The 22,455-nt window shown below is 45.8% G+C and overlaps 1 protein-coding gene and 1 non-coding gene across 2 annotated transcripts in view; both read right to left on the minus strand.

Annotated features, from left to right (window-relative positions):
* The window catches only part of Flvcr2 (FLVCR heme transporter 2), a 56,548-nt gene extending 34,557 nt beyond the window's left edge, over nucleotides 1-21,991 (minus strand). Inside the window, exon 1 of the mRNA XM_027418553.2 lies at nucleotides 20,843-21,991. Within this exon, the coding sequence (XP_027274354.1) occupies nucleotides 20,843-21,616 (774 nt within the window). The 5' untranslated portion in view covers nucleotides 21,617-21,991. The remainder of the gene's footprint in view (nucleotides 1-20,842) is intronic.
* LOC113836035 lies at nucleotides 16,697-16,805 on the minus strand. The gene has a single exon (XR_003486029.1). It is a non-coding gene; the product is annotated as a U6 spliceosomal RNA (small nuclear RNA).
* Nucleotides 21,992-22,455: the final 464 nt, after the last annotated feature.

Consider the following 22,455-nt stretch of genomic DNA (forward strand, 5'->3'; position numbering starts at 1 on the left):
GCAATAACTTCCAATGTCAATCTCAGACCTGCTGCTTTAGTGATTACATGAACAAGACTCAGTTCTTCTTCCTAGAGTGTGAAATCCAAGAAATAACTAGGATGGGCCTCACAGAACTTTTTTTCTAGGAAGCTGACCAACCCTGTCTCATGACCTCAGAGAGAAATCTGGAAAGAAAAAGAAACCTAAACCTTACACCAGGAAAACTATAAGCCATACATGTCCATCACCGCCCCAAGAGAACAGCAATAGCAATATAACCTTGTTATTTGAGGGGTTACCCAATAGCCCCCAAACCCCAAAACATATCCCAATGTTCAGGACTGAAATTATCCCCCTTCCTTCTTACTTAGCCCAACAGCTTAATTACTGGTCCCTCTGACTGGTTTATGGTCTAAAACCAGGCCTGACTGACCCGTGCAGGCCCATGGGCTGCATGTACCAAAATAGCTATGGATGAGGCTAAACATGAAATCACAAACTTACTTAAAACAATATGAGATTTTTTTTTGTAACTCTATGGCATAGCAGTGTCACAAGGTCAGAAGCTTGTGACAATCTGCTTTCACTTAAATGTAAACCCCACAGGGGCAGAGAGGCCTGCCTGTTTTCCCTGTCCACACAGCATCACCAATGCTCTAATGGTTTGGCATGCAGTAGACACTCAACAGTTGTTCAATAAATAAAATAATGGCTCTGTTGCCTTGTCTCCTAGAGTCACATGATAAGCCGAGGGACAATGACCTGCATCCACTGACTTTCATTTGTCACTTGGCCTGCTGTCAAATGGGAAGACACAGGAACAGCGGGTAGAATTTGTACAGATAAGAGAGAAGGGAGAAAGATTGACCAAGGCTGTAGGGATCAACTGAATAAGTAGAGATCCAGCCCAAGATGACAGGAAGCACATGAAATTGTGGATAGCATAAAGAATACATGGCTAGCCATACCCAGGGCAGACAGTGGAGGGCAGAGACCTGTTATGTGAACAGGGCCCCAGACTGGAAGTCTTTCAGACTTCCAGAACTATAGAATGCCCAGCCAGCAAGGATCAAGGGCAGCCTCCTCTCAGGAACCCAGAAGTTCCAAGAGGTTCCTACAAACAAAATGATCAGAATTGAATGAGCTGACCCTAAAGAACACAGTGCTGGGCCTGCCAAATGGAGGACATAGCCCCTAGTTCCAGGTTGTACTTCACAAGACAGACAAGGCATGAAATATGTACAAAGAAAACTCTTTTCTTTCCTGTCAAGGGGCAAGCCTGGAGTCTTTAACTTTTTTGTTTGTTTGGGTTCAAGAAAGAGCAACCAAAGTCAACATCTGCAGAGTATTTCGTTATTTTTTAAGACATCTGCACATCCCGAATATTATTTGGGCCTCAGATAACCCCATGAAACCCACAGCAGGGGGCCCAATATCCAGATGGGGCAGCAGAGCTCCAGGAAGGCCTCGTTTCCACGTCATAATGGAATTTAAACGACATGTTGAAGTCACAGGGTCAGTCAGGTTAAGATCAACATCTAGACCTCTGAGATTCCTTTCCCAGGCCTATGCCCTTCCTATGGAACCTGCTCAACTCCAGTGAGGCACCAAGCAGCAGCAGATCCCAGGAAGGCATGGGGGAGATTCCTGGTATCTCAAGTGCAGAACAAGCTATGCTGATCTTCGGGATGTCTGGGACATCCCACATAGATAACATTGACTGTGGGCCTCTTACTGACATTCTCTCCACGGTCGTTCCACAAGCTGGTTTTGGGAGGAGACAATGTTAGCATCTCCACAAGTCCCCAGAGCCTTCCAGACCCCGAGACATATGTTTTCTCCCACAAGTCTTCAAAGAATCGAATATCAGCATGGAGGAAAATCTTCCTTATGCCACAGGAAAAAAAGCAAGGTGTTAAGAGGCCTGCCCCGGTGCCACATGGCCAGCAGGCAGGCAGGATGTCTCCTGGGGCTGGGGCAGGATGGGGCAGAAACAGAAACAAAGGACTTCAAGATGTGGTAGCTGGTTAGAGGAGAGGAAGTATGCTAGAGAACACTGAGAAGAACTCAGAGCCTTCCCAGGCCCCACCCCTCCCAGCTCCTCCTACCTGGAAGCCGAGGTGTTTGACCACCTGTGGCTCTTTCCAGGACCCACTTCAAAGCTTTAGAAATTGAGGAAATGATATAAAGGATTTTCTCAAGGTGGGGATGGGTTTCGATACACATAAATGTGAGGAAGACTAGTAAGAAGACACACACACACACACACACACACACACACACACACACACACACACAGAGGCCCCATTCCTCCTCAGATCTTGTTAATTAGTTGTCTCAAACAATGCTCCAAAATTTTTTTTCTGCACTGAGGAACAAGAAGCAACATCCTTGGGCGGCCAAGCACCGTGACTAGAAGAGAAGACCTTGCATCGAGGGCCTTCCTATCCCATCAGAGTCCTCCATCCCTCCAGCATCAGCCAGGCACAGCTTCTTCAGATCCAGGTCCCAGAGCTCCAGCTGCTACCCAGAGCTCTATCTAGAAGTGTGACATACTGACCTCACCCTCCCACATACCCCACACAGATAGTGGGGGCGGGGTATAGGGTTTCCCTTGCTAGCTTCTGCTCTCAGCTTCCCAGCTTCTGACGCCAGAGAGAGAAGGAACTATCCATAAAGGTTTCTGGGAGAGCAGCTGAGATTTTCTGAGCAATTCGAGCCAGACAGTCGAAGGAAGTCTGTGGAACGTAGGTTAGGGCCAAAGATGGATGGAGATGAGGGTAATGTTTACTGAAAAGTTTCTGCAGCCTGATAAGCCTCTCCTCTGATGAAGCAATCCAAATCAGACCAAACTGAACTAGGAAAGGCCCAGGCTTAATGGATAAAACGCTCCTAGATGATTTTCTGCCCCCACCCCCCAGAGAGGAGATAGGGAAGAGAGGCCAAAACCCACATGCCTGTTTTCTGGGGGACAGTTTAAATACCCTGTGGGAGTGGTCTTGAGTATCTCTGGGGGAGGGGCCATCATCTGGTGGGCTTTCTGAGATGTAGCAGGGTTTGGAGAGAGATGGGTAGGGGGCTTGAGGTGGAACTTCCACCAGAACACCTCAGATCTTGGATATGGATGCTGGGGGCCAGGGTGGAGCTTCCACCAGAACATTTACTGAGGATGCATTTGGTCCCAGGAGTTTCCGAAGACATTGCCTCACTCATGACAGCTTCGAGTCCAGCATCCCTGCTCCAGATAATGAAACTGGTGTCTAGAGAGGACAGGTGTCCTGCTGGAGGCCTCAGACTCAGCGGCCAATTCCTTGGGTCTCCTCCTGCACCTAGGAATCTGCTTCTAACAAACCTCAATCCTAGAGGTTCACAAGCCACCTTTAGAGAGACTCTATAGCCTCAAGGAAGGAAACCACAAGGCAATTCTCAACTGCTGGTTTCCCCAGTGTCCCAGGCAGAGAAGGCAAGTGCTCCTCCAACCTCTTCAGATCAAACAGTTTCCCCAATCCATTCAATCCACTCAATCCAGCTCTGTAAATATGCCCAGGACAAAGGTCTGAGGAGCTCTGGATTGCTCAACAGGAAGCCACTATCCTCAAACAAATATCTCCAGAGTAATGGACCTGCTAAACATGGCTGTCTTAGAGCTGCTCACTCCTTACAATATTATAAATATGTGAGACACCGTAGCCACACCTATGTGTGTGTGTGTTGGGCAGTGGTGGTGCATGCCTTTACTCCCAGCACTCAGGAGGCAAAAACAGGCAGATCTCCGAGTTTGAAGGCAGCATGGTCTACAGAGTGAGTTCGGAGACAGCCAGGGCTACATAGAGAAACTCTGTCCCTAAAAATCCAAGTGTGTGTGTGTGTGTGTGTGTGTGTGTGTGTGTGTGTGTGTGTGTGTGTAATCTATTAGGTCTTGGGCTGCCCATATAGCCAGATGATTGATTTGGGGAGATGGAGGCAGTTAAGTCAAGGAAAGCACTTCTGGAAACACATCAAAGATTATCAGGCCATGGAAAGCAGCTGTGTGCAGCCAATAAACTTGGGTACCTCCCTTCAGCAGTCTCGGGGTTGTGAAGGTATAATCTCCATGTGGCATGGGTGCACATAGAAATACACACATGTATGTATACATGTATTTATATGGATGTATGTCTGCAGTCACAGAGAAGACACAGTGAAGTAGTGCATTTCTTCATAAGACACCATACTCACACCCATATTCTGTCATCTTATTAGATGCCTCTATTTCCTTTTTAATTTTAGACAGGGCCTCATCTACAGCCCAGACTGACCCAAAATTCACTCGGCAGTATAGGCTTACCCCAAACATGCAACCACCCTCCTGCCTCTGCTTCCCTACTGCCAGGATTGTAGGTGTGAACCACAACACCTGACTCACCTCTGTCTAAATACTTACTAAGCTTGTTAACTCTGCTTCCCTGGACTCATCCTGAAACCCTCTATGGCGTGGTCAGGGATCCGGCTTTATTAAGCAGATGTCACTGAGCACCCCTCAGGCTCCTGGTAGCAGTGCTGGGCTTGCATCTCCCACCTCCGCTGACACTCATCCTCTCTCTCAAGATAGAATCTAGTGGAAGCCAACGCCAAATTACACATCATAAGGCTCTGATAGACGGTCTCATACGAAGTAGGTAAGGAAGTAAAATCCAGCCCACTCCCATCCATCCCCCTCTACAAACGGTCATCCTGCTGATACCTCTGCCTGCTTGGCCAGGCTGCATCTTGAACCATGAGTGAAGAGAAGCTGACTTCAGAAAGCTGGACCACCAGAATCTGTGACATCATACCCTTCCCTGCTGAATGAGTCACCAAAGAAAAGGGGTGGGGGGCTCGTTCCACAGGATCAAGGAAAGCAAGATGCTCCTCTGAGTTTGGGGAATTCTACTAAGCAAGAAGATGGGAGACAGCGAATGAGGAGGAGGAAGACCTTGTGGTTCCTTATCACCCTGAAGGGGTTGTACCCTTCACCCTGCAATCCGCCCAGGGCTGACTGATGTGGGTAGATGGGGGCAGTTACGCCAAGGGAAGGACATCTGCTGGAAGTGCTTCTAGAAACAGATCAAGAGTCAGGCAACAGAAAGCAGCTGTGTGCATCTGATAAGCCTGGGAGCCTCCCCTCTGCGGGATCATGGGTTTGTGAAGGAGGGTTTGTGCAGTCTTGTTGTGTGGCATGGAGGTGACCCAGAATCCGTGGCATCCCAGAGACTCCAAAGCCACGTCACAAAGGGTTCTTGTCACCACGGCCTGGGAAAATGACACTTTGTCCTTGCACCTCATTTTGCCTGTAGCTTCAGAAGCTCTGTGGGGACACGGGGACACTGCTAAGAAGCTTTCTAGGATGGCTCAGTCTCCCTTCCGATCCAGCTCTTGGCCACGTTGCTCATTAAGAATCAACTTTAGAAACTGGAAAGATGGTTCGGCAGTTAAGAGCACGTGCAGTCCTTACAGAGGACCTGAGATAGGTTCCCTGCACCCACATCAGGAAGCTCACAACCATCTGGGATGAGCTCCAGGGAATCTGACCCCCTCTTCTGGATCCCACAAACACCTGAATTCCCCTTTGCACACACACAAACACACACACACACACACACACACACACACACACACACACAAACACACACAATTTAAAAACAATTGTTTTTCTTTAAGAATCAACTCAAATTTCAGCTTCTTAGAAAAGCTGTCTGCTTTCATCTTACTGTGTCTAGTATTCCCGCCCCGCCCCCCACTCATCTCGACTAAGAGGATGGAGGCAATAAGATGAGCACAGCATTTCAGTGCAGGGGATTGAACCTAGGTCTTTGTGCATGGTACATAAGTTCTGCTGAGATACATCTCCAGTCTCTTTCTTCTTTGGTGTTTCTTATTTAATAATTGCTAGCTAGCTACCTGCTCTTTACACAGCATCCCATTGAATTCTCCTCCACTTTCTTTGCCTTGGCCAGTATAATCTCCAGTTTATAAAAGAATCTGAGATTCACAACAATTATGGGTCTGGTTATAGGGTAAATGGCTACACTAAAGACAGTGTGCAGCGCCTCAAAGATGGGTAGCATAGTAACCAGGCCTCTTAGAGATTAAGGCTTCTCTAAATGTTTGTTCACCAGGATTGACCAGTCACGAGGCTTTATTCCCATAACAAAAGAGACAACCCTGACTTATAGGCAGCCACTAGGTGGGAAGAACCCATTTCTCTATCAGAGAATATGCCTCTTTTCTTTTAGGGGCAGCTTAGGGAGACATCGCAGAGTGACAACCATCAAGACCTGGTGTGCCATTAAATCCCAGGTTCTCTTCTTAACACATTGCATAATTCAGCCGAGTGTATCTCTGCGTTTGAGGCCAGCCTGGTTCAGGGATAGCCAGGGCTACACAGAGAAACCCTGTATCAAAACACCAAAAAACAAACAAAACAAAACAAAACAAAACAAAAAAGAAACAAAGAAACACACAATTTAGCCGGGTGGGCAAGAAGACCCCAGTAGCAACTACTGGAAAAGCATATCACTAACACTGATGCATTTAAAAATAACTCTGACCACATTTTTTGTTGTGTAAATCTCCCATCTGCCTTAGTGGCCAGACTTGCAATCTCCTGTTTCTGTTTAAATTGTTCAATGTATAACCTGGGGCCAGGACCTAAAAGAGGTTTAAGGATGACGGCATATGTGAAATATGTAAGTCTATGGTTAGTATGTAAATTAGTAAAATTTTCTGTTCAAGGCTGGTTCCCTTTTGTACATTACCCCTCACACAGTATTGTTAAAGAGCTTTTCTTCTATTAGTCTCTAAGCTGCAGAGTGATCTCTCACTGGGAAGGCATACTCATTCCATAACAGTAAACAGTTCAGCAATGGGCAGTTTTTTCCCCCTTTAAGTTCCCTCATGAGCCAAAATTATCCTGGACTATTGAAAGATAGTTCCCGTAATAACCATTTATCACCACCCTGTGTATTTGAGCAAACATCCTTTTGGCTTATTTACTTATAGTAAAGCCTTTGGAACATATTGGTTTAGCGTATCATTACTATCAACCCCAAAGCTAAGAATGTCAACATACTACATCTGAAATGACCCCGTTTTGCTGTAATCAAGCTACCTGATGTCCCCATCAGTGACTTTGGTAAATACATTGATTAATGACTGTCTTGTTTTGTGACTATAAAAGCTCATGTAAAGTCTTCACAGTGGAACATGTTGTTCAGGGCGACCTGAATCTGTGTCCCTGGGCCATGGTCACTCATGTTTGCATCAGCATAAGCTGTTTCTGGTTGTTCCCTTTGGTTTGCATGGACACCTCCAGTGACTTGAACTGTCCAAGGCTCACGAATACATCATCTTGATTTCTTTTGGGGAAGTAAAATCCTATTAAGTCATGGTCTCAATGGCAGGCAACTGTTATGCCCAAAACCCTGCTCCTGTCAATCAGGTCCGGGCCCTTTGGCAAGTTTCCCACTTGGTGATAAGATGGGGAGGGAAAAAGCACAGAAGGGCAGTTCATAGGAAACAGAGGTCAGTAGTGTGAAGGCCAGGGACTGTGGTCCTCAGGGCAGGGATGTTACAGTAGTCTAGGGCGTGGAGGCTAAGGCCCCTACCTCCCCTCTTCTGGATAAGACTCCCTTTTCAATTTAAATATGGGGGGAAAGTAGAGGTAGATGAGCTTAGTAGAGGCCGGAAAGGAGGTCAAAACTCTGGAATCTGAGCCTGGAGGTGGCCTTTAATCCCAGCACTCAGGAGGCAGAGACAGACAGTTCTCTGTGAGTTCCAGGATGGCTGGGGCTGCATACATGGAGAAACCCGTCTCAAAAAACAAAACAGACAAACAAAAATCCAAAAGAAAACAAAAAGTCTGGAATCTGAACTCTACCTCTGTTGGGTAGAAACCTGATATCCTAAATTACACACTACTGTGTTAAGAGTGAGTCAGCTGGCCTTGTCAAGACTATGGCCAGGAGTTACACACACACACACAGACACACACACACACCATTCATCTGAAAACATGCTACAGTGAGGGAGAAAGGATTAATTATCCCTTTAATGAGATAATGTTGGCAGCAGCCTCAGTGAAGCCTCCGTTGGGCAGCCCCATAATGCCTGCTTTCGAGCCCTAACTCAGAGAAGCCTAACTTTCCCTTTTCCTTCTTCTCTGTCTCTTTCTTTCAGATACCGACCTATGCCTGAGCGTTCTTTCTCACTCATCTCCAACACTCTACCTTGACCCTACTACTTGCCAGCCTCCATTGTAAAGGACAGAACTGGGTTTCTCTCTTCTGCTTCTCCAACTCCCTACTCCCAGAAGCTGCTGAGATTTGCACTTTGCATGTTTTGTTTTAAAAAGCAAAACCAAAAAAACTCTAAAACTAGTAACATTGTCCTTAATCTTCCTTCTGAGTCCATTTCTAAATTATTTCAGTAACAGAAGCCTACAAAAAGAGCCAGTGTGGTGGCTCACTCCTTTAATCCCAGCACTCAGGAGGCAGAGGCAGGTGGATCTCTGTAAATTCGAGGCCAGCCTAGTCTACAGAGCTAGTTCCAAGGCAACCCAGGACTACACAGAGAAACCCTGTCTCAAAAAAAAAAAAAATCCCAGAAAGGTTTTCAGCTGGAAATGAGTAGGTATGGAATATTTTTTCCCCTGATGGTGGTAGTTAAATATGTGGTTTAAACTTTCACTATTTCGAGTGAGGGCTTAGCTCAATACTATTGCAGGTGGCCCTGAATTCCATCTCCAACATCAAGGGGGAAAGGTATTTTAACCGTTTTGAGCAGGTAGACCAGTTCCATTATATTAAGCACTGGCTTTATTGTGCAACAGTCACATGATCCAACTCATCTTCTCAAACTGAAACAGCACCATTAAATGCTTCCCATTACCCTTCCCCCAACTGCCATCCTCTCTAGTTTTTTTTTTTAATTTGACTAGTATATGTACCTGTAGCATAATACAAATTTTACTTATATGTTTTTTATTATTTGGCCTTTGTCCCAGTTCCTGGCTCAGACCTCCAAAACTCTCTGGAATGACCTGAATGACAGAGATATCTTTTTGTTATTCTTAAACAGCCTGTGGTAGTTTGAATGTAATTGGCCCCCATAAACTCATAGCATCATGTCTGCCTGGACACCGTTATGGTTCCCACCATGATGATAATGGACGAAACCTCTGAACTGTAAGCCACCACCTCAATTAAATGTTTTCCTTTATAAGAGTTGCCATGAGGCCGGGCATTGGTGGCGCATACCTTTAATTCCAGCACTCAGGTGGCAGAGGCAGTCGGATCTCTGAGAGTTCGAGGCCAGCCTGGTCTCCAGAGTGCGTGCCAGGATAGGCTCCAAAGCTGAAACCCTCTCTTGAAAAACCAAAAAAAAAAAAAAAAAAAAAAAAAAAAAAAAAAGAGTTGCCTGGTCACGTTGTCTCTTCACAGCAACAGAAACCCTAACTAAGACAGAGCCCCCCACCAAACTCCTGAGTTTATACTAATGAGGTAACAGGTTAAGGCCTTCTAGACAGTGAGGGGGGTGTGGGTGCAATTAGCTTTACTGAGAACAGCAATTACTGGAAAATGGGACTACCTGTTCCACCTTCCCTCTACTCCAAGGAGAATCACTCAAGACTGGCTGGATAAAAACTCTAGAATCTAGAGACAGAATTCTAGAGTCTAGAATGTTGGATCACAGGGAGTTTCCAGGCTGGGAACACACAGAGAGCTGGGAGGTTAGCCTGCAAGGATCAGGAATAGCTCCATACACTTCCTCCTCTCATGCCCCACCCTGCCCCCGTCTCTAACGCTTCCAGAATTGCATCCTTTAAAAACCGGTAAGTTTTAAGTCAGGGGTATTCTCCCCAGCCTGTGAGCTGTTGCAGCATATTAAATCTTTGGGAACCTCTATCTGGTAATCCGGTTGATCAGAAGTAAGGGTCGTCCCCAGAAGTCATTCACTACCCTTGTGAAAAGTGGGGCAGTCTTGTGAGACTGGACTCTTGCGGAGTCTGCCAAGTCCAGTTTGCTGTTAGTGAATCACAGGACACCCAGCTTTGCGCTTCTGGTTTCACCTGTTTTGATGACCAGTGTTAGCAGTGCCCCTGCTGAGCCGAAGACTCCTGTTAGCTTTGCCAAAGCTACCACCACTTGCTTTGCTTTTCAGGAACTTGGTAATACAAGCCATTTGAAACATTTGACCCTTCACTTGGGATTGTGCAAGTGCCCAAGAGTGACCTTTTGAGCACTTAAACACCATCCTGGAAGCACACTATAACAAGGCCATTTTCCTAACTCTTGTTCTATAGAGAGCCTTTAAATTTGGTTACACGATCACAGATTATGTTTTTCACTTTTTCCTTCAGTTCTTCTCAACTCAGACTGCCCTGCTTTAACTCCAAGCCTGCCTCAGCTATGGCCTATGAGGAGTGCAGTTGAAACTTGGGGCTCTTTTGTCCTCATCTCTTGCACCTTGTGATTCAACTCAATTTGTTTGAAAAGTTCTTTGCAGTGATTGGCAGACTGCCTGTAACGCCAAAGGGGCCTGATTGAATAACAGATAAATAATGTATAAATATCTTCTTCCATTCTGTGGGCTCCCTTTTCACTCTGTTGAAAAAGTCCTTTTATTTACAAAAGTTTCAAGTTTTGATATATTTCTTTTAAGACCTGTTTTGGGCACCATTATCTAAGAAATCATTGTCAAACTCAATATATTAGTTCTTTTCACTATATTGTCTAGAAAGCACTTTATGTATCTAGCTTCTGTGTTTGTCTTTGGTTCATTTTGAGTTAGGTTTTATATAGATATAAGGGTCCAACTTCATTTTCTCAAATGTGCCTGTGCAGTTTTCCTATTATCATTTGTGAAAGGATAATCTTCCTCATTAAAAGACCTGGACTCCCTGGTAAATAATCTCTTGATCACTGGGCTGATGAGATGGCTCAGTGGATAAGGCCCCTTGCCATTGAGACTGAGAAGCCTAAATTCAATTTCTGGAACTCAGGTGGTAGAAGGAGAGAAATGACTTCTGGAAGTAGTCCTCTGACCTCCACATGTATATGTGCTGTACTCTGTACACACACACACACACACACACACACACACACACACACGTTTAAAAAAGTGGCTCATTGGTTAAAAGCACTAACTGTTCCTCCAAAGGACTGGGGTTCAATTCCCAGCAACCACATAGCAGTTCACACCTGTCTGTAACTCCAGATCCAGGAGATCTGGCATCCTCACACAGATATGCAAGCAGGAAAAACCCCAATGTAATAAAATAAATCTTAAGAAAAAAATAGGAAGGGAGAGATTGTTCAGCAATTAAGAGGTCTTGGTGCTCTGGCAGAGAGCACAGGTTTGGTTCCCAGCACTCACATTGCAAGCTCATAACTATCTGCAACAGTGGGTCCAGGGGATCTAACGCCTTCTTCTGGCCTTGGCAGGCACCTGCATGTAGGTAGTGCACATACTTAAAAAAAAAAAAAACTTTTGATCATATACATGAGGGTTTACTACTGAATTCTCTTCAGAATTTCATTGATCTGTATATATGTCTTTCTGTCAAAGCCATTCTATCTCCATTGCCACAGCTGTGTAGTAGGGTTTGAAACTCTGACACTGTCATTACTCCAGCTACTTTGGAGCCTTTGAGCTTTTCCTTATGAATTTTAGGATGATTTCTTTGATTTTTGCAGGACAGACCACTTGGATTTGGAGGGTGACTGCACTGACTCTGCCAACCATCCAGAGCAGTGGCCATCTTCACATTATGGCATTTGGCAACTGAGAAAGGCAGAATGACTTTCTGTTTAATGTCTTCTTTACTTTTAGCAACAGTTTATGGTTCTTGGTGTACAAATTTTTCACTTCCTAAGCTTATTCCTGAGTTTGATTGTTGTTGTTTTTCACTATTATTATTATTATTATTATTATTATTATTATTATTATTATTATTATTATTTTGGTTTTTCAACACAGGGTTTCTCTGTGTATGCCTGGCTGTGCTAGAACTCACTCTGTAGACCAGGTTAGCCCCAAACTCAGAGATCCACCTGCCTCTGCCTCCTGTGTGCAGGGATTAAAGGTGAGTGCCACCATACCCCCAGCTGTTTTTCACTGTTATTAATGGAACTGTTTTCTTAAGTTTCTTGCTGGATTATTTATTGTTATGTATCAAATGCTGCTGTATTAAAAACAGGTTATAATGCTGCTAATTCAGTGTGCAGTCCGAAAGCAAACTAGAGGAGGCTGGAACGTTCTGGGAAGGATCCAGAATAGGAACACAAAGCCATGACCTTTACTACCACTTGAACACTGCTTTTTCTGGCTGTGCTTAGTTGCTGTAGATCTCTGACAGATTTGCAAAGGTCATATCAAGAAGTTATTTTGGCTAGTTCCTAGCTGTTTATTCAATGTCTCTGCAGGGAAAAAAGGACCTAGAACCATCCTGCTGACGTCACTCCCCATTCCCTCTTATTCTGCAAATAGCATCGCCTCAAGGAGATGGTTTTGGGGCCTAACTGTTGAGAGCAGAGCCAATGCTGGGAAGTAACCACACAGGCTAGGCTAGAATAGGACAGGAGCAGGGGTGCAGGACCTGAAGACTTTAACTTGATTCCATGTAATTAAAAGACATGGTAGCAGGATCTGGAATGGACCAAAGCCAAGATGGGAGCCAATGAGGCCAACCTGGACCTCCTCCAGGATGCTGGAGAATGTCAGAGAGCCAGGGTTAGAAGCATCTGCAACGGATCCTATCCTATCAAAGCTGCCCCTGGCCCTTGTTGACTTCTGGATCTCAAGGAAATTGGAATTATGAGCCCTGCCCACAAGCCTAACCTCAGTCTGATAGATAAGGGACCCAAGCCCCCTCTCCTTCTAACTGGACACCAGATGCAGCATACAGCAACTACATAATAAATTGGCCCTGACAAGAATGGCTGCATGCAGGCAACCCCCTCCTGTGCAGCTGGCTCAGTGTCCTTCAAACTAAAGCTCTTAATTGGCAGCCTTGAATGGGAGCCAGCTGAAAATACAGAAACCTGTGGACAGAAAACTACAAAATGTTGCCTCTATATCTCTGAGCCCTCCCTAGAGAGTTGGTTGAGGAGGCCTCTACCGGGCACCTGAAAACCAGCCCCATGGCTGTGTTTGTGGAAGGCTGGACCACTTGGCCTTCAAAGCAGAAGAAAGTAGAACTGAAATTCAATTCTATGCCAAAGTCTCAGACTAGCAATTTCACTTAACCCATGGTTTTAAAATAGAAAACTTAACACACAACACATAACACACACACACACACACACACACACACACACACACACACACACAGAGAGAGAGAGAGAGAGAGAGAGAGTGGGGAAGGGACTTTAAGCTTGGTGGAATATTCCTACAAACCTGGTTCTAGGAAGCTGAGGAAAGAAAATCTCAAGTTTGAGGCCAGTCCAGTTATATACCAAGACCATGTCTTAAAACTAACCAACCCCCCCCAAAAAAAACCCTAAAACCCATTGGGTGATGGTGATGCACACCTTTGATCCCAGAACTTGGGAGGCAGAGGCAAACAGATCTCTGTGAGTTCAAGGCCAGGCTGGTCTACAGACGGCACAGCCAAGGCCACACCAAGAAACCCTATCTCGGGGAAAAAAAAAATAACCAACTAAACAAACAAAAACCTCAACAGCCAAAATAAATAAATAAATAAATAAATAACAAATAAACAAAACCCACCAAAAATAGAATCTTTGAATTAGATACTGATTTTTAAAAACCAAGGACCTGGAGAGATGGCCCAGAGGTTAAGAGCCCTGGCTGCTCTTCCAGAAGACATGGGTTCAACTCTGGCACCCACATGACAGTTCACAAACGGGCTATAACCTTGTTCCAGGGATCTGATGTCCCTTTCTGACCTCCTCAAGTACTAGGCATGCATGTATATTCATAGTCATACACACAGACAAAACATCCATGCAGATAAAACTTAAGGAGAAAATAAAAATAAAGCCAATTTCATAAGCCAGACAGTGAAAACCATGATTCCATTTATATTAGCATCCAGAATAGGCAAATTCAGATGCAAAATGAGGTACCAAGTAGAATGGTGGTTCCCAGGGGCTGGATGGAAGAAGAGGGGAAGAATTAATGTTTGATGATGGGTTTTGCAGGGGGTTGACAGGTGATAACAGTGAATGTAGTTAATTCCTCTGAACTGACAACTTACTAGCCCTTCAAGACGAATTTGTTACATTTGTTTCATCATGACTTAAAAAAAAAACCAGATTTCAAGCCATATGTGGCAATCTAAGACTGTAAATCTAGCCCACAGGAAGCTAAGGAAGGAGGACCAACAGCAGTTTAAGTCTAGCCTGGGCTATGTATGACAGGGCCTGGTTTCAATTCCCATACCTGTTCCAAAACTTTTTCATGTGAAAACTCGTACTTATAGTTTCTCTTTAAATAAGAAAGAAAAGAAGGTAGGAAGACACATCTATGGACATGAGGTTATAATTTTTGTAGCAACAATTGGCCTTCATGCTTGGTGGAGCCACACCTGATTTGATTCTGATATTACCATTGTAGGCTAGCCAAGCTCACTTGTCTGACATGGCTGGCCCCATCGGAAAGAGCAGTCCTGAACCTTACAATTTACCATTGGGCTCACCTCTTACCCCCTTTCTATTCTGGTCTTCTACTGCATTGCTGGAGGCCAGAGAGCAGTCTGGTATGGGAACACACAGTGGGTCACTGCAATGACCATCAATGGATAATCCCCATCTCAGACTTTGACCAGCCTCTGAGCTTAGGAGATCCAAGAAGGATAAGAGATGAGAGATAGTGGTAAGCCAGGATCTCCTGGCCTACAGCCACAATTTTGAAATAAGACTAAGCTGACCTCACCTTAGAACTCTGGTTCCTGAGTCACCCTCAGCCTCCTTAGCCTCTCTGGTGACAGCACAGGCTCAGCCAGTCAAGCAAGCATGGCCTCATTGGGGCTGGAGTCACTTCCTAGAGTCCATCTTTATCTGCCACAGTATGTTTTCCACCATTGCTCACCCAGCTGTGGAGCAAGGACTACTCAGAACGTATGGGGAAACACACATGGGGAAGCCTGTAAATTTCCAAAGACTTAGCAATGAAGAGGATGAGGAGGCTAGACATGTAGCTCAATGGTAGAGCACTTGCCTGAAACAATGAAGCCTTAGGTTGGATCCCGAGCATTACAGGGGGGAAAAAGTTGTAAAATATCATACTAGTAAACGTGTTAGATTGACAACGTGTTTAAATAATATGGGGGAAGAGGTGAGCTAAATAAAATCTAGCACTAAAACTAATGTTGTATTTACATTTTTAACATGGAGACCAGAAAATCTAGTCCCATAGGAGGCTTGCACATGCTCTGATGTTATAGTTCCATGATCCAGTGTTATTGTATATGGCCAACTAGCACTTCTGTGGGATTCGAACTGTGAAAGTGTGGCATTTTCCCTACCTCTGAAAGTGAAGTGGTTTACTGTTCTCTTTCCTTCTCTGTACTTGCAGGCCAGCTCCCCTCATCTAGGGCTGAAGCTGACCTTGAAGATCCCTTCTATCTCCCAACATCTAGCTCATCCTGGGCCACACTGTTGTCAGAGTCTACTACAGTGTTTCCTTCTGAATGAAATAAAGAAATAAAAAAGGAAGGACATGATCGCTCATAGGTATGGTCTATTATAATATGAGGGATAGCATAGCCAGAGTCCAGTGTGAACAAGACCACCCTGAGCCCCACCATGGGAGGAGAGAGGGGAGAGCCCGGAGACCAAGAGCGAGGAAGGAGGTTAAAGGGTACAAAAATGATAAAAGGATAGAGTAACCCAAATGGCTGAATTAAATAGGAAAGAACTGCAGGGGGAAGGGCAGCCAGCCCCTGGGCTGGAGAGTCCAGGGGAGCCTTACTCTGTAACAGGTAGGGGCTAAGGGATGCTGGGAGAACCTGGCAGCATGTTAACATAGTTACTTCAGTTAGTCCTTTGTCCCAGTTTTGAGATTTAATTTTTACATCTTGTATAGTAACAATGTGTCAATGTCACTCAAACCCCCACTGCAGATGGTTTCTCACTTGAAACAATGCTGAGTGTTGCTCAAAAACTACCCAGCTTTCACTACCTGAGAACAGCAGATTTTAGTCCACCATAAAAAGATTCTATCTTAAGTTGCCTGTCTTCCCTGACCCCAGGAGATCTGACCTCTGCACGGGCTTCTTTCTTGCAGACTCTAGCCCACTTTCCTGGCTATGTCCAGATCCTGTGCTAGGTTAAAAGAGGTGCAGGAGCTTTAATCTCAGCACTTGGGAGGTAGAGGCAGTTGGGTCTTTGTGAGTTCAAGGCCAGTCCAGTGGTCTACGTATTAAGTTCCAAGTCAGGCAAGGCTATACAGTGACACAATATCTCAAACAAACAAACAAAACCCCCAAGGAGGCAGAAATGCCCTAACACCAGAAGGCAATCATCAAAAGTCCTAGAGACACAGAATGAAATTAGAACCTCAGATTCTCACTTTTCTGTGTGTGCGAGTGTGCATAGTGGGGATCAAACCTAGAACCTAGTATAGATGCTAGTCAGACACTCTACCTCAGCCCTCAGTTCCTTCCTTCCTTCCTTCCTTCCTTCCTTCCTTCCTTCCTTCCTTCCATCCTTCCTTCCTTCCTTCCAAGAAATAAAATATGGAATGCTTCATGAATTTGCATGTCATCCTTGCACAGGGGCCATGTTAATCTTCTCTGTATTGTTCCAGTTTTTTGGTAGATGTGCTGCTGAAGCAGGCACTCTTTCTTTCTTTGGTTTTTCGAAGTTGTCTCGCTGTATAGCACTGGCCGTTCCATAACTTGCTCTGTAAACCAGGCTGGCCTTGAACTCAGAGATCTGTCATCCTCTGTCTCCCACGTGTGGGATTAAAGGATTAGGTGTGCCAGTACTGCCTGGCATTTGATTGTTTTGTTTTGTTTTTAATATTGGCTTTCCCTCCATGAAGATTCAGTGTTGGCTTACTGACATCAGAGCCAGTTCAATCTCCTGCTACCACTCAACTGCTACGGGAATGTGATTTAGGTCACTCTTTTTACATGACTCTTAGTTTCCTCACCTGTAACCACAGGGACAATTCTACCTTCCTCACGAGAGTTGCTGAAAAGATTAAGCAATGGATGTAAAAGTACTTTGCATATTTTAGGTGTTTCATAGACATTAACTTCTTTACCCTTTCCTATAGCCAGTAAGCCTAAAACACACACACACACACACACACACACACACACACACACACACACACACACAAATGCCATAGAGAACTGAAAATAAATCTGTGCTACGATTTGTTATATCATTTCTGAACCTAGGCATTCAGTATGTACTTTAAATTCTGGTAGAGGAAGTCTGTGAGAGCAGATGACAGTTGCATAGCCTTAATTAGGAAGTTTGCTCAAGGAAGTTTGCGGCTTGTCTAATGTCTGAAAGCTGAATTTTGTATGAGCAGAGACTGGTTACCATGGGAAGTACAGAAGAAACATTGGGAACAGAGAGGTCAGGTTCCCTACCCTGTGAATGAATGAAACAGGAAAGTTGTCGGGATCAAAATAGTCATTTGTGTCAATCTTAACAACAACAAAAAGCAAATGATGCCTGTGTGGCAGGACACACTTTTAATCCCAGCACTTGGGAGGCAGAGGTAGGAGGATCTCAGTGAGTTCAAAGCCAGTCTAATCTACATAGCCAGGTCCAGGTCAGCCAGTGCTCCACAGTGAGAGCCTGTCTCAAAAAAAAAAAAAAAAAAAAAAAAAAGAAGGGATTATGAATGGAAATGTTTATGTCTTATGGAAACGATGACCACAAGAGCTTCTGTTAGACCCCGACCTTACAGAGACCATTACACTTCTGTGGTGCTGGGGATCAAACCCATATGCTAAACATGAACTCTACTATTAAGCTACATCACCAATACCAGTGTGACATCACACACAAAAAAACATTTCCAGAAGGATATCTCCCCAGTGTTTGTCTGTTCAGCCTCAGCCCCACGCCACTGTTATTAGTCATTGTATCCAGAGACTGTTATTTCAAAATATCTGATTCAATCCTCTTCATTTGTCTCTTTTAAAACTCCACCTTGGGTCAGCAAGATGGTGGATAAAGGCACCTGCCAACGAGCTTGAGGACCTGGGTTTGATCTCCAACACCTATGTGGTGGAAAGTGAGAATTCTTGCAAATTGTTCTCTAACTTCTAGTTACGCATCGTGGCACATGCACACACCTTTACATACAAAATAAATAAAATGTAAAATTAAAGACCCGTCCCTTGCCTCAACCTGTTTGCATATGTGAATAGATTACCATGGCATATACATTACCATTTCAATATTCTGCTGTTGACAAATATCAGTATTTTTTGGATAATCTCTTCCTCTGGTCCTGCCCCCCACCCCCCAGGTTGAAAAGCCTGTAGGGTTTGAGGTGATTTACGTGGGTAAGGCTAAAGTGAAGTTTGCAGGCCATGAGGAATGAAGTTTGCTTAGCCAGCTCTGTGGAGTCTTTACTAAGAGGCAAAGCACAGGGACTCTGCAAGTATTTTTTTTTCCCATGCAGCAGAGCTTTACCTGGGAAAAGGCTATAGCACAGAGAAACCCATCTCTTCATGAGGAAGCCTGAACAGCTTTTCATAATGTTGAATTCAGCACAGAGGATCAACCCTAAATATTCAAAAGAAACATTTATTTCCCTGAGTCAAGCATACTCCAACAGCATGAATTTTGATTTTTAAATGCGCTTATCTATCTGTTTATCTATCCATCTATCTATCATCTATCTGGGAGTGTAGGAGAAACAGGCATGCCACAGCATTATGGAGAGGTCAGAGAACAGTTTGCAGGAGTGAGTTCTCATTCCCCATGTGGGTCCACGAGATCCAACTCCAGGTTACCAGGTTTGGTGGTAGGCTTGGTAGCAGGTGCCCTGCCCACTGAACTGTTTCACCACCCCCAGGGTATTTTGAGGTGTAAAATTCTTAGCATTTCTTGATCTTGTTGGGAGAGTAGGGTAGAATGAGAAATGAATAACTATTCTGCTTAAATTTTAACATATCTAGTATTTTGTCCTTCAGAGGTGTCAGCGGGTTACTTTGTGCCTTAGGATTAACAACAACAGAAGTGTTAGAAACACCATTTTGATGGCCCCAGGTAAACAGGGAGGAATTCTTCTAGCTCCTCCTAAATGGTAGGGCTGGATTGCCACCAATAGGTATGAACCCTATTCTGCTCATAGATCAAGTACCTTTTGGAAGATAAATTCTTCACTCCTCCTTCAGCCTTAGCTCCCAATAATGGAAAAATCTACCTCCCAGGCTAGAGACATTAAAACCCAAGGTCATGTTATTTAAGGATTGAGAATTGACAAATACCATATATGTTTGTTTGGTTTTTGAGATAGGGTTTCTCTATGTAGCCCTGGCCATCCTGGGATTTTGTACGCCAGGATTGAATTGAACTCACAGAGATTCACCTGCCTCTGTCTTCTGAGTGTTGGGATTAAAGGTCTACAGCACTACCATCTGCTTTTATTTATAATATATTTTGAGTAAAGTCTCAGTGGTCTTGAACTCACTAAGTAGCCTAGGATGATCCTGACTGCCCGATCGGCCTCTCTACCTCCCGAGTGCTAGGATTATGGACAAGCACTACTACGCCCAGTTCAATATTTATCTTTCTAAAGTCTAGTTTTAAAGGTTATTATTATTAATCATGTCTATGGGTATGTATACGCAAGTGCTGGTGTCCTTAGGAAGGCAGATTCATCATATCCTCCTTAGCTGGAGTTACAAATACTTGTGTGTCAGCCAGCATGGGTGCTGGGAATCTGACTCTGGTCCTCTGGAGGAGGAATAAGTGCTCATACTCCTGAGCTTCCTCACTAAGTCAGAAGTTACATTTTCTAAATGAATTGGTAAAGACAGATTAGGCTGATGAGAGCCAAGGGTGGCCAGTGGTCTAACAGCTGCTTGGACAGCATACACTTGGGAAGAAGTGAGAGCCTGTGGACAGGGCTCACGTTACAGAAGCACCCTGTAAACATTTGCTTTGCTTCGAATACAGAGTCGAAATCAGATTCATGACATACCCAAGTTTCTGGACCAGAACCACAGGAAGGTCAAAGGGATTGGGGATTGCTGGCCCCGAAAGGAGGAAAGAGAAAGGATTAAGACGTGAGGTACTTAGACCAGTGCCTTCCTGGAAGTTCACAGTGAGATTTCTACACTATCCTGTTGGGCTTGGCTCTAAACCCCAGAGAGGGAATTTAGAACAAAGCACTGCTCCCTCTGCCCTGGTTTCAGCTGTGTGTGTAAAGGATGTAAGAACAGTCCAGCCTGCAGTTCTATGCATAGGGGAGCCCGCATTCTAGGAAAGCTGGCTGGTCCAGCTAAAAACATCGGCCAAATTCCAAAGATACCTAATCGGCCAGGTGTCAAGGCCTGTCACCAGAGAAAGACTGGCATTCCTAAAAGTGAAACTGGTGGACGGAGGCAGGTTGGTAGAGAAACAGCATCAATGGATGAAAGACATGGATGGAGATGCTTGTGACACCGCCCCCCCCAATGATATTACAATGTCACTGACAGTCATACCCTACTACATTGCCAGTCACACCCAACCACAAAGCTACCCAGAGTCATAAAGGGAATGAACCAGAAAACTGCAGCTTCCCACTTAGAGAGTTAAGTCAGATACCCTCTAACATACTCATGGCGAGACACCCTCTCTTTGGAACAGCCACACACGCTCACATTCCCCCATTCCCTCCACACCCCTCTACTCACCTGATTGCCAAACACAGCCACAGAGCAAGCTGTGGAGACTTCATCAGCCCCGAACCAGACCGAAGCAATGCGTGAAGGCATGCCCAGGATGAAGACCTGTGCCACCGAGCAAATGACCTGACCCACCACTGTAACTGGGAAGAGGTGAGGCTCCAGGCTGCCTAGCTTCACCCAGGCTCCCAAGCAGTTGAGAGCTGAGCCGGTGATAGCGATGGTGCGAAGACCAAACTTCTCCAGCATCCAGGCCACCGGCAGGAGCAGAGGGATGTAAGTCAGCATGTAGCACATGGACAGCCAGTCGATGGCAAAGGCGCTGACGCCATAGAAGGTCATGAAGATGTTATTGATGGAGCCATACTGGATCCACTGGAAGGCGTTGCACAAGGAGTAGCAACTGAACACCAGGACCACGGCCCAACGGCGCTTGCTCACCTTGATCATGCTGCCTTCCGGACCTGTGCTACTAGGATGTGTTGCGCCGATGGGTTGAGCAAAGGTACTTGCGGGTGCTGAGCTGCTGGGACGGACAGAGACGCTGGGATGGATGGAGACGCTGGGATGGATGGAGACGCTGGGATGGCCTGAGACGCTAGGATGGATGGAGACGCCGGGATGGCCTGAGACACTAGGATGGATGGAGACGCTGGGATGGCCTGAGACGCTGGGATGGATGGAGACGCTGGGCTGGGTGGAGTAGCTGGTGTCCGTCTGGAATTCGGACTCGGGCGCTGGGTTGTCATTGCTCTTCTCCTGGTTGAGACTTTCATTCACCATGACCACAGCGTGCTCCTGAGCACCCGACACGAGCTGACTCCTATAGTTTTACGGGCCAGTGGCCTTTTGGCTGTCCCCCTAGAGCTGAGGGGACACTTGTTCAGGAGCGAACCTCTGTTCGCGGAGAAACCGAGACCTCAGCTCCTTAGAGGCAGCGAATGGGCTTCCCGCGCTAACTCCCAAACTCCTCTCGCTGGTCCTTGGGAATTCTTGCTCCCTCCCTGGCAAACCGTTGTCCTCAAGTAGACCACAGACGCCTAGCCACACGATCCAGGCTGTTCTTGCCTAGAGTTCCCAGATGAAGTGTGAATCGTCCTGGAAAAAGTTTGCTGGCTGAACTGCTGTTTGGCTGGCTCGGTTCGCTCCCGGGCAGGCTGGGGCCTCGCCCCCTCGGGCGCACGTGACCGCCCCGCCCCCGGCCTGCCCGGCTCCCCACGCCCCGCAACCCCTCCCACCCAGGCTCCAGTGTCTTCTTGATCCTGGCTCGCAGGGTACCGCGCTTGTTTCGCCATAGCTTGGGGTGCATTTCTCCAACACGTCCCGGGCACCATGGAAACCGCCCGGTTAGCCCCCACCCCCTACACTGTCCCTAAATTCATTTGTCCCCCCACTCCCAGAGATTTCCGCTGGACGATCCCGCCTGTCCTTCAGAGGTCAGAGTCTTCTCGGGGCCAGCGCGGTGCCTGGAGGCCCGGGGTCCCCAAAGCGCTCAGGGGGGCATCCGAGACGGATCCTGGACTTTCTACTTTTTGCCTAGGCTCCCTGCCCCTGGCTGAGCTCTCCGGGTGACAGTTCGGCGTCCCTGGTGAAAGGGGCGCTGAGGAAAGCTACCTTTTCTC

This window comes from Cricetulus griseus, chromosome 5, assembly GCF_003668045.3.
Source record: "Cricetulus griseus strain 17A/GY chromosome 5, alternate assembly CriGri-PICRH-1.0, whole genome shotgun sequence".
In the NCBI taxonomy this organism is placed as follows: Eukaryota; Metazoa; Chordata; class Mammalia; order Rodentia; family Cricetidae; genus Cricetulus; species Cricetulus griseus.